This window comes from Typha angustifolia, chromosome 15, assembly GCF_048772165.1.
Source record: "Typha angustifolia cultivar Huaian chromosome 15, ASM4877216v1, whole genome shotgun sequence".
Taxonomy (NCBI): Eukaryota; Viridiplantae; Streptophyta; class Magnoliopsida; order Poales; family Typhaceae; genus Typha; species Typha angustifolia.
The window spans coordinates 5813812-5825488 of record NC_133253.1 but is presented as its reverse complement, the minus strand read 5'-3'; the positions used below and the strand labels follow the sequence as shown (position 1 = coordinate 5825488).

General features: G+C 39.3%; 2 protein-coding genes across 2 annotated transcripts; both read right to left on the bottom strand.

Moving 5' to 3' along the window:
* Nucleotides 1–68: 68 nt before the first annotated feature.
* On the bottom strand, nucleotides 69–3536 carry LOC140777112 (peptidyl-prolyl cis-trans isomerase Pin1-like). The gene is made up of 2 exons (XM_073121017.1): nucleotides 3136–3536; nucleotides 69–427 (listed from the first exon to the last, which is right to left on the bottom strand). Exons 1-2 carry the CDS (start codon nucleotides 3380–3382, stop codon nucleotides 303–305), a joined length of 372 nt encoding a protein of 123 aa, XP_072977118.1. The 5' UTR covers nucleotides 3383–3536; the 3' UTR covers nucleotides 69–302.
* Nucleotides 3537–6630: 3094 nt separating this feature from the next.
* Nucleotides 6631–9071, bottom strand: LOC140778522 (flavanone 3-dioxygenase F3H1-like). Its single transcript, XM_073123295.1, has 3 exons — nucleotides 8665–9071; nucleotides 7480–7908; nucleotides 6631–7115 (listed from the first exon to the last, which is right to left on the bottom strand). The coding sequence occupies exons 1-3, from the start codon at nucleotides 9028–9030 to the stop codon at nucleotides 6801–6803; spliced, it is 1110 nt and encodes a 369-aa protein (XP_072979396.1). The 5' UTR covers nucleotides 9031–9071; the 3' UTR covers nucleotides 6631–6800.
* Between the last annotated feature and the right edge of the window lie 2606 nt (nucleotides 9072–11677).

Below are 11677 nucleotides of genomic sequence, written 5' to 3'. Positions count from 1 at the left end.
TAGATATCTAGTCAACCTCTTATTTGAAAAACCAGCACAACCACAATAACAGTTATTGCTTGCAATGATACGATCATCAAATCAGACTTTAAATAATATGATCATATGGTCCAATATCATTGTCCATTACTGGGTATGTCAATGAAGATTTTAATAATTCAATATCAGGACACATCTTAATGCATTAAATGCTACAACAGCCTGACGCCTTGTATTCCGCGTTGGCTATGAATACACACCCACCAGTTTGTAGGAAAATTTAATGCCTTCCTTTTACCTTTTCCAGAAGACAGCAAGATGAATCAACCAGTCCTCAAGATGATATGGACTCCACTCTCTGTATCCACAATGTCGCTAATCTCTCCAACTTTAAGAGCAAAGGTGGCTTCTTCAAAAGGCTTCTGCATCTGGCCATGTCCAAAGCGACCTGCCATTGGGAAAAGCATAAGAACCATAATCAGCTGTAAAGCATGGCAAATGTCAAAGTAACATGTGCTTGGAAGTTAATTATCCACCAGGATAGAAGTTGTTCACGTCGTTAACTAGTAAGCACATAAGCTCCGAGTCAAAATCGACAGGAAAACCATTGCTGGTCTAACTGTCATCTTCTTTTGCTAGGGCTAGTTCCCATTCATTGGCAGTTTCTAACTTATTGCAACAATTTTGGAAAGGCAAACATCTTCTCCAAAACTGTAGTGTCCCAACAATAGTATGTCTAATGAGCACAGATCTGCATTGTGATCGTGTTGCTACCATAGGTTCACATACAAGAACAAATTTACCATGTTCATTAGATAAGAATGATAATTTTGCTTCAGAGAAATTATTGTATAATTTTGCTTCAGATATATTATTGTATTCACACCGAAAGACAGCTGAAAGAAATCATTGACAGAGGACGCATTTTAGGAGATCAAATACACATCATTAGTACAGAAACCTAATAATTGATTATTGACATAAAACGGGTAATACCATTTTAAACGTCTGCTCTAGTCCCATATGAACATGCAGACTGTATTTTACTGCAGGGTACTATTCGAATATCTGCTCGTCCCAGGTGCGAGCCTTTTCTTCAAAACAAAAAAGACTTTTACGGTTCCACCGCTCTATTTTAGACAGATAGAATACTATATGCTAATTCAGTTAATTATGGAGGTAAATGTAACTGGCACACTGTTATACTGTTTTCCTTTAACCTGGTAGAGAAAAACTTGTGCAAAGAGCACCTAATGCAAACATAAGTATGATGATCCTGCTTGAAATGCTTACAAATATATTATGTATGCAATTCTTACACGTGGACAAAGCATCCATACTTCTCTGACCCGAAGGAAATCTTTACAAGTCCTTGGCAGAAAATGTTGGATTCTAAGAAGTCAGAGAAGACCAAAGCTAGGATGTATGTGTACACAAGGAAAAAAAAGAAGCAAGTAAACAACAGGTAAAGAAATATCTGGGACTGCTTTGACTAAGATGGTAGATGTGGGTGTGCAGCAAATCCAAAGACCAACAGTCAAAGTGATTTAAGGAAAAAAATTGAAAGTCTGAGGTATAAAGACCAGGCTTACATTGTGAAAGGCATCAAACATAACGGTTTGAGACAATTAACATAAAAAAAAAAAAATTGTACTGCTTATTAATTAAAAGCTAGATAAAATGCTAATGCAAACCCTTAGCGTAACTTCAATAGATTGCAAGAACTACATATTTCTGCTGAGATAGTTATCTGAATTGAAGTGGACAATATGACCAACTTACCTATTATTAAATAGTAAAATTTCAACACATATCTAATACCCATTTGGAAAGTCATATCCAACAGGAGAAAAAGCATATTATCCAGATAAGTAAGGAAGTGGATTTACTGAAAAATCAAAAGGTTAAAATGTTGAGGAAATATCAGTTACAATATCTTATAAATTTGCCAACTAGTGCAGCAATTATTTTTGGTTTCTCTTTTTGAGATAGAGGCACCAACATTCCAATCAAGGATGGAAGAAATACAAAGTACAGTATCATTACATTTGCTCTTCTAATATCTCAATCCAACACATAAATCTACTATAACAGCCACCTTTTACCTTTTGAGATTAAAACTCTTATTTGGTACTTACAACAACAACGAAAACCACCACCAAGCCGTTAATCTCAATTATTGGAGTTCGCTATATGGATTATTTTTCTCCTTCCATATCTATTTAGTGCACCATTTGTGCCAAAATCAAGTTTTATATGATCCATTTTCATAATTTTAATGTTTAAGCTACGTAATGAAACCCTCCTTTATTTGGGCTTGCGGTTGACTGCTTATAGTAGGGCTGTAAATTGTAACCGAGTCGAGCTCTCTTCAAGCTTGGTTTGAAATTAATTTCAAGCCTAGCCAAAGGATCAAGATTGAGTTGATTAATTTCAATTCAGGCCTATTTCGAGCCACTTGATAAGAAAATTCAAGCCTATTTATATCAATCATTTCTTATTGCAGCTTTTCCAATAAGTATTGACCCACTATCGCAACTCAGAAATCTCTATCTCCTATATAGTTGCCCAGCACCCTAGTCCTTCTATCCAAGTTACAAAAACCCTCCCTCTTAGGTACTTCTGGTCCGGGAAGACTAATCTCTACACAATTTTGACGCCTTAGGGAAATGGCGTCCTAGAACACACATGGGTGCAGAAAGGGAAGACACACATAGTAGTACTCTCATTTTTGGAGATGTTGTTTCCATCACTGGCTCACCATCACACTAAGGGACACCCTCACTCCCCTCTAATTCCTCAGTACAATAAATCACATGTCATATACTCATCGCTAGACCTACTTACTCTAACACCTATAGATTACAAGATTTATTTTGTTTCGCCTATGCACGCTTAGTATCATATCTTTCAGCAACAGGCCCAAGTCTGATAACGGACAACTTAGAGGTGGACTGAGATGAACTAAAAGAAAGATTTTTTATGACAATGAAAGACTAAGAACAGCAAATCGAGATTGACTAAAGCTTACACACAGAATAACTGTCCTTCTCTGGCCACCTACCTCTTATCTATTTCAACTAAAATCGGATCTAACATTAAAAAAGTCAACTTTTTCTGAAGGAATCAAAGGCAACCAAGGATTCGGAGACTGACCCAGATCTCCGCCGCGCTTAGCGGAGCTGCAATCAGAGTGACGGGCGGCGACGTCCTCGAACCGCGCCTTCCCGGCGACGATATCCTCGCGAAGGGCCGTAAGGCGTTCTACGGCGGCGTCCCTGGTGGTGGCGGAGATGACGCGGCCGTCAGGGTCCTTCCAGGATGCCTTCCGCCGCGATCCCTCGTGCTTGATGAGAATGTGGGAAGCCCTAACCTGATCTTGCGGGTGGCGGTGGGAAGACATCTCGGCCTTCGTCTTCTTCTTGCTTTCCCCCTCGTCTTTGGATTCGACCGGCCTCTTCTTCCGGTGGTGATGGTGGTGGTGGGAATTGGGGTTGCTGCTTTCTTTCCCAATCTTTGCGGTTGGATTTGTGTCCAGCTACTGTTAACTGTTATCTAGGACGGTGAGGTATACTTTATATATAACCAAGGGTTAATTAGTATACTGGTTTTTTTAATGGGTACCCTCTAAACATTTTTAAGTTACAATATTGCCCCTGGACTTTGAATCTAAGTGGAATGGAAAATGACCTAATACAACCAATGAGTAATGACAATTATACCCCTAATAAATAAATCACATTATTAATTTTTAAATAAATTTAATTACATAATTGCCCTCAAATAATTTAACTTCCTCCTCTCATTATTACTGCTTCCCTCTCCCTCATGGAGGTGCGTGGAAAATTTTTCGACCATGCGATCACCAAGGCTGCAATCTTTATCTGCTCCATGTCACCGCGTGATCTTTCCCACTCTACGCCACCATCCTCATAGCTGTCCTTAGACACCCTCTTTGCTTGCGAGATGACTCTTAGCCACAGTTGCGATGTCTGTCCAATCTGAGTCGCCTCCACTGTATGTAACCTCGTCCGCTTCGAGTTGCCATCCTCACCCTCACCACCTTTGCCCTCCTTGATCGCCGCAGATGAAATCTCCTTCTCAAAGTCAACGGATAATCCGTTAGTATTGACCCTCAAAATCCTAGTCTACTACACAATGTCCAAAGATACGAAGGCATTATTATGATCGTATTAGCGCAAGCGCATGCACACACACACAGATATATTATATATATAACTTTTATATTATAGAGTTATATATTTACTAGACTTTATACTCACCATCTTTTAATATAAATATTTTCAAATCAATAGATAACTCTAAGTCTGTGGAAAAGTTAGTAAAGATTTATTTGTAGTCTCTTGTATCTATTTATAGTTGTAAAATAAGTTAAATAGATTGTAGCGTTTACACAGGCATTTATTTGTTGAGGTCTTGTATATTGTATAGAAATATTGTATTAAGTATATTTCAAAGTAAGTGTCTTAGATATACTGACAAGTCCTCAGTTGCCTTAGCTTGTTTACGAGTAGTTTAATTAACAACCAAATTGAGTTGAAGAAGAAGGGAATTTTAGGTAGCCTGCTTGAGCTGTTCAAATCACAGGAAGTTGGAAGTTCCTGTCGGTATCTCGAAGTATTTTGATTACTTATCCGTGTAGATATTGGAGGTGCAAGGAATCAGTCACAGCAGCGTGTGCGTGACATAGGGGCTGCTGCCTCTAAGTTGGAAAACAACGACAAACTGGGTCTTATTCGGGGATAATTCCAAGAATAGCGGCGCGTACCGTGAACAATTGCTGTTTGATTCTCGACAGATTTCAAAACGAAAGCTCAGACCGGAAGAAAAAGCTGACATAGTCTACTACTTGGGCCGCCGATGGCAGAAGAACTGCCCTACCAAATGAAGCAATCTAACTTGCATTTGTTTCTTTATTATTATTATTATTATTATTATTATTTTAATCATTTTGAGCAAGGTAACGTGTTCCTTCTCAAGCGAACGAAATATAAGCAGCTGGGTTGCCTCCTTTCACAAAAGTCCTCATTGTCTGCGTTCATAATGTGTTATAAATTAGGGAGGCAGCTTCTTTGAAGGATGTGCTACATTTATCTCTTATTAAGTGAATACTATGAAACATCTATTTGATCTTCAAGTGAGACGGATGCTTCGTAACTGCTTAGATATTGCCAGTTGGTCAGTTTTTGCTTGATGCCACTTCTCTCCTGCTAATCTATCTATAAATGAGTGCAGAATTCTCTCCACTTTTAGCCGCACTCCAATGGTCCAGCTGTGTAAACTTTATATGCGAGAGTGATTTCCATACAAAACTAAACAGAAAAGTGTCCTTTTGCATGTAGGCCTTCTTTATTAAGTTTTAGAACAGTTAGGCAATAACAGTTTATTAAAGATTACAGTAAGACACGGATAAGAGAAAGAGATAAAGCGACAGCTCTTTGATATAGACTCAGACAGCTTGGTCTTGGCCAAAATAGACAACACTACAATAGACCAAATTATTAAAGCACACAAAAGATTACAAAATAAGGAATGATCTCGAAAGATCTCCAAGTTAGCCTACAATTTCGTTGTGATCTAAGAGTTCAGGACATGGCTCTATAAATCATGGAAAGCTTGGGGATCCAAAATCTTCAATCTATAACATATAAGAAAAGGAATTAATTACACATTTAAACTACAATAAAACAAAGCAAAGAAAATAAAAATAAGCTTCCACAAAAGGGACAGAGCCTAGATGTGATTAGTGGCGGGGACATTTAGGTAATAGTGGTGCAAGGTGGAGATAGAGATGATAAGGGAGCTGGGGGACAGCCAAAGGTGGGTTTTGAAAATAGAAAAGCTCTTGGTGGCAAGGAGGAGTTTAGAGAGAGCTCTTGGTGGCAAGTAGAGATTAGAGAATAATAGTTATGATTTTTCTTACTAGACAAGAGAGAACTAGAAAAAATATATATCTTTTTTTATTTTACAAATGAAATCTCTTGTATTTATTATAAGGAGATATCGTAAAAGTTGGTGCTGAGGTAATTTTGTTATTTGTAGAAAATTTAGGAAAATATATTTTATCTTTATATTTATGTCTAAAATTATTTTATCCTTTTGTATTTTAAAAGTTTTAAAGTCTCTGTACTTACGACTAAAGTTTTTCCGTCAAAATTAATAGAGTACACCAAGTGACCAAAATACGGTCGTTGTGTTTGAGTCAAAATAGATGATTTTTTTATCTGATTTTTTTATTTAATATTTATCATGTTCCTAAATATGATATAATTATTAAACTTTATAAAAACCTAAGCTTAATAAAATTTACTAGGTTACACAATCAAAAAGTAAAGGAAGAAAATATATCCGTATTTTATGAAGAGAAATAAACAATTATATATAAAAAGAATGATATTTTTGTTCATAAAAAATTAAAAATAGAAAGAATTCAGCGTTTCATTCAATTTATAAGATTTTTTTGACGTATTTTATTAATTTGGATAGGAAATTTAATGGTCTTATTTTAATTATATTAAAAAGTATAAAGACTAATTTAATTTTTTTTTTGTGTTGTGGGATCCAGCGGGTTGGAGTAAATGAACTCAATGATTACAACAATAATAGTGATCTATTTCACATGCCAATTGGTTGTGGTAGTATTTCTGTCGCTTTGTATAAGATATTATCCTCTGTATTATCTGCAAATAGGAAGATATTTCCTGCAGAGAAGTGATTGTGTTCTTCAAACAAACAAAGTTTGTCTAGCAAGAAAGAAATTCCATGGAGATAGTAACTTGCAGAAGCTAGGGATATAGTTCTTAAGCTAAAATTTCATTCAGGTCTTTGGGTTGTGACTCAGTGTCCTTGGCCTTCTTCAGCTCTTCTGGCTGTTGCTCCAGTTTAGCCAGCTGCTTGAGCTTGGCAAGCTCCAAATGTCGGCCCATCACCCTCCTGTACATCTCAGTGAAGGTGATGGGCTCATCCAGCACTGGCTTCTCACCCTCCCTGATTGCCAATGGGTACACAATCGCATCCGGCGCCGGATTCTGAAACGTTGCGATTGACAACCGGCTGCAGTTTGAGTTCACCACCGCCTGATGATCCGCATTCTTGAATCGGCCGTTACTCATATACTAGTAAAAGAAAAAACATAGATCAAAACATATTAACCGCAAATATCTGTAATTCGTGAACTGCTAGTGTTTGGCTCAACAAATAAATAAGCCAAATATGAGCAATATATTTCGATTATTTCTTTATGTTATATTAGTGTACATATCTGACGTATTAGATTTTGTTGTAGTCATTAGTCTAATATCTGTATTGCTTTTGTTGAAATTCGATGGACTACTTCCAACTGCTGAATGAGCTTTATAAGATATAAAACTCTTGAATGCAGTACAAATAATTCTAACTCTAGCTTGTAGCAGCAGAATTCTAACTTTAGCTCGTATTTGGCTCGTTTAGCTAGAATAAAAAAGTAACCTTATTACTTACGTGACCATGATCCCCGAGGTTAACCACGAATGCTCCCTCGATTGGCCGAACGGTGATCCACGTCTTCCCGCCGTCCTTGGTGGCCTGGAGGCCGCCGACTTGGTCTTGCAGCAGGAGTGTGATCGTCCCAGGATCTGTGTGGCGTTTCAGGCCAAGGGTGAGGTCTGGCTGAGGGCATTTGGGATAGAAGTTAACCACAATTTTCTGATCCATGTCAACACAAGCCTTGGTGAGTGCCTCAGTTTCAAGCCCCATGGCCTCAGACAACACACCCAAGAGCTTGCAAGCCAGACCCATGAGATTCTCACTGTATGACTCAACCACTCTTCTCCACCCTTCAGGCTTGTCTGGCCACCTTGAGTAATCCCTATCCTTTATTGGGTATGAGAAGTAGGTCATAATCTCCCTCCAGTCTTGCACTGGTTCTCCCTGCACAATGATTTTTTTTTTTTTTAATGCAATTGACTAGTCTTTACACTTCCACACCCCAAGCAGCCAAGCTTCAATCATTTTTTTTACTCCAAAGTTCATATATTCTCACTAGAATTTATAATCAGATTACATGATCAATCTCAGCTCAATTTAAAAGAGTATTATTTTCCTATTTATACATGAGTAGTAATATTCAGTTATGAAAATCGATCTTTTTACTCCATTGATCAATATCTTTACAGCAATTAATGAAACCAAAATTTACCAGACACAAAACGAATATACAACTAGATCTCCTCCTAGATTGAGGGTAAAATGTGAATTTACTTTTGTCCTTCCAAACAAAGTTGCACTTAGAAATATATATATATATATATATATATATATAAAGCACCGGCATTCCCAAAAATCTATGTATGGTTTAAAATTTAATTTTGATAAAAATAAAATTTATATTTAAAAATAAACTTATTCTTTTAAAGTGAAAAGAAGTCTTAAGATTTGGACTTTTCATGGTCTGACTCTTTTACTTTTTATCCTTTTATTTTCCTAAAAACACCCTCTAAAGTTAGTTAAAATTAGGTAAACTTTTAATTTAGAAACTGTTTAAGTAATAATTGCAAAACGTAAACGTTTATTAAAGCACAGAGTACGAGGTTTGTCTTTTAACTGGGACCCATAACGTATGATTGAGGGCAATTTTTTTAATTCTTAAATGTGAAAGAAAAATAAAATAAAATAAAATGAACGTACCTGAAGGTGACTGGACACGATGAATCCGCCCTTCTTTCTTCCGGACATATCGAACCGGAGTTTCTCCTCCGGCGGCAGTGCGAAGAACTCCCTGGCAAGCCTCGTCATCTCGGCGACTAAGCCGGCGTCGACCCCGTGGTCCACCACCTGGAACACCCCCCAGTCCTCGCACGCCGCCACGATCTCCTGGCAGATGTCAGCCCTCCGCCGCCCCTCGTCGATCCCCGCCAGTGATATCACCGGGATGGCGTTGCTGAACTGGTTATACGCCACCGTCGGCCGCTCGTCCTCGTCCCGGACGAAGCTCGCCCGCAGCGTCTTCTCCTCGGAGACCGTCGGCAGGAACGGTGTAGCTGCCGGCGCCATTAGACTTCTTTCTTTTGGAGGTGTAGTAAGCCAGCGATGGCACAGATGGTATCATACTTATATTCATATAATATATATATATAGTGTTGGCTAACATTTTAGACCGTCAGGAGCAACGACAAGTCAACCACTACTAATGCAAAAATATGCGTTTAAAGTCCATCACGTGCCTGATGGGCTGCTAAATTTCTACGGAGTAAGGATGGAAGGCAAAGTTGTAAGTTGAAAGTTAAAAAAAAAGAAAAATAAAAAAGAAAATCCCCCCACAAAAAAAGAGGGACTTGTTTGTAAATTTCTATATTTATTAAACCTTGGGTAGGAAAAGAAAGATACAAAATGGACGGCTGTGGTTGCGGGAGGAGTGCTCGATTAAGGTACAGGCGTTGGATTTGTACGTGTTTCCTTTGGAGTGCCGCGTTGGATATCTCCTTCGGGGTGAGGGTTTTGTGGATGGTTAGAGGAGTTCATGAAGGGGATTGGCTTAATTGCATGTCATCTAGAAGGCTGGGTTGGTTACAGGTTTGTCTGGTTGTGGAATTAATTAGGTGTCATATTTTCTTCTTCTTCTTCTTCTTTTTTTTTTGTTTGATTGAAAAAGGAAGAATAGTATATACTTATTATGTCATGTAAGAATAAATTTAGTGTTTCATTTTACCCCATTTTAGATACACATTTTGAACCTCTTTCTTTTTAATTTTTTAATTTAATTTGCCTTCAATTGGTCGCTAAACCAGTTTTTTTTTCCTCTGTAAAATGTCCAGGTTAATAAGATTTAAGGAAAATAATCTCGATAATATTTCAAAACTCTTGGTCTGGTTATTAATATTTCAAGAGAAGCGGGAAAATCCCACTGGCTGGTACAAATTAGAGAAGCTTCTAAGTCATCCAATTTAACAAGCTAGATATATCTATACCAACTCTAACAAGTAAAAAGCTAACGCAACCACAATACCATTTAGTGCCTGCAATGATGTCGCCAAGTCAGAATGTAATAAATTATGTGATCATATGATTCAATATCATCTATCCATGACTGCGCATGTCAATAAAGCTTTTAATAGTTGAATATTAGGACACGTCTTAATGCATTAAATGTTACAACAGCCTGATGCCATGCATTAGGAATTGGCTATGCTTACACATCCACCAGTTTGTAGGAAAATTCAATGCGTTTCTTTTCCGGAAGAGGCCACGAAGAATCAACCAGTCCTCAAGATGATATGGACTCCACTATCTGTATCCACGATGTTGCAGATCTCTCCGACTTTAAGAGCAGTGAGAAAAAGCATAAGAGCCATAATAAGCTGAAATGGAGGCTGGGCCTGCAACCATAACACCCTCTACTCTATGGAGGCGCCACCAGCGACGACAGGAGGAGAAGATGTGCACCAGAGAAGGGCATCATCGTCGAAGGTGTCAGAGCCGGAGAGAGCAAAGCAGACCGAAACGGGCAAAGGGAAACCTATGGAGCCCACCAGATCCTGGGCTTCTGTAGCGGCGGGGAGTAAAAGAGCACCAGTAAAATCGGGAGCTATACCGGCGGAGATCCTTGCAAAACTTCGCAACCAGCTGGAAGATAGTGTGGTGATTGACCCAGAGGTGTTGGAGAAATGCCGGGAAAGGTGGAAACTATCACTCTTCGGTAGATTCCTGGGTAAAGGCATACCGCTGGTTTGGATGAAAACCCTGCTAGCTAAGTTATGGGCGGGGATAGAGGGTTTCTCGGTCTCAGACATGGCGGAGGGGTACTATGTGTTTAGATTCGAGAAGGCAAAAGACTTGGACCTTGTGCTGACCAACGGACCGTGGACAATACAAGGTCAAGTTCTCAACCTAATACCATGGCGCAACAACTTCCGGCCGTCGCCTGAGGCATTCACGACAGCGCCGGTTTGGATACAGCTCCATAATCTACCGCAGGAATACTGGGAACTGGAAGCACTTATTCCCGTTGCAGCTTTCTTTGGCAGACCACTGCAGGTAGATGAAACAACCCTAGATCACTCCAGAAGCAGATTTGCCCTGGTTTGCATTGAGGTAGACCTCAGCAAACCTCTGAAAATAGCGGTTTGGCTAGGGCAAAAGGAAGAAAGAGTGGACCAAAGAGTTTTGTATGAAAGCATCCCAAAATTCTGCTTCAAGTGCGGAAGGATAGGGCATAAGGTGAAAGAGTGCGGGTTCAAATCTAAAGACCAAGGGGATGAGCCGCCGGCGACAAAAGACGGCGAGGGAGGTGGTGAACAGCAAAGGACAAACCCTAACCCGCCAAAGGACTACAAGGAGGAAGACAACACGTATTATGGGCCTTGGTGCACTGTCCAAAGGAACCCTAGATGGCAGGCTACCCAGAGAGGAAAAGGAACCAGTTACGCAAATCGTACCCCTGCAGGGGTGGGGAAAGACCAGGCTTCGATAGCAACAAAGAAAGAAGGGGCAAAAAATCATAGAGAAAGAAAACAATATATGCAGGTCAACACTGCCCAGGGCAAGGAGAAGATTGCAGACCAATATGGCAAAGATCATCAGCAGGCCAGCACCAGCAGGAGGACGGAGGGCGGAGTTGGCATAGAAAGGGACAGTCTACGTCGAACGCACGCTCCCCATGCAAAACAAGAGTACATAGAGAAGATGAAGAAGGTGGCAGAGT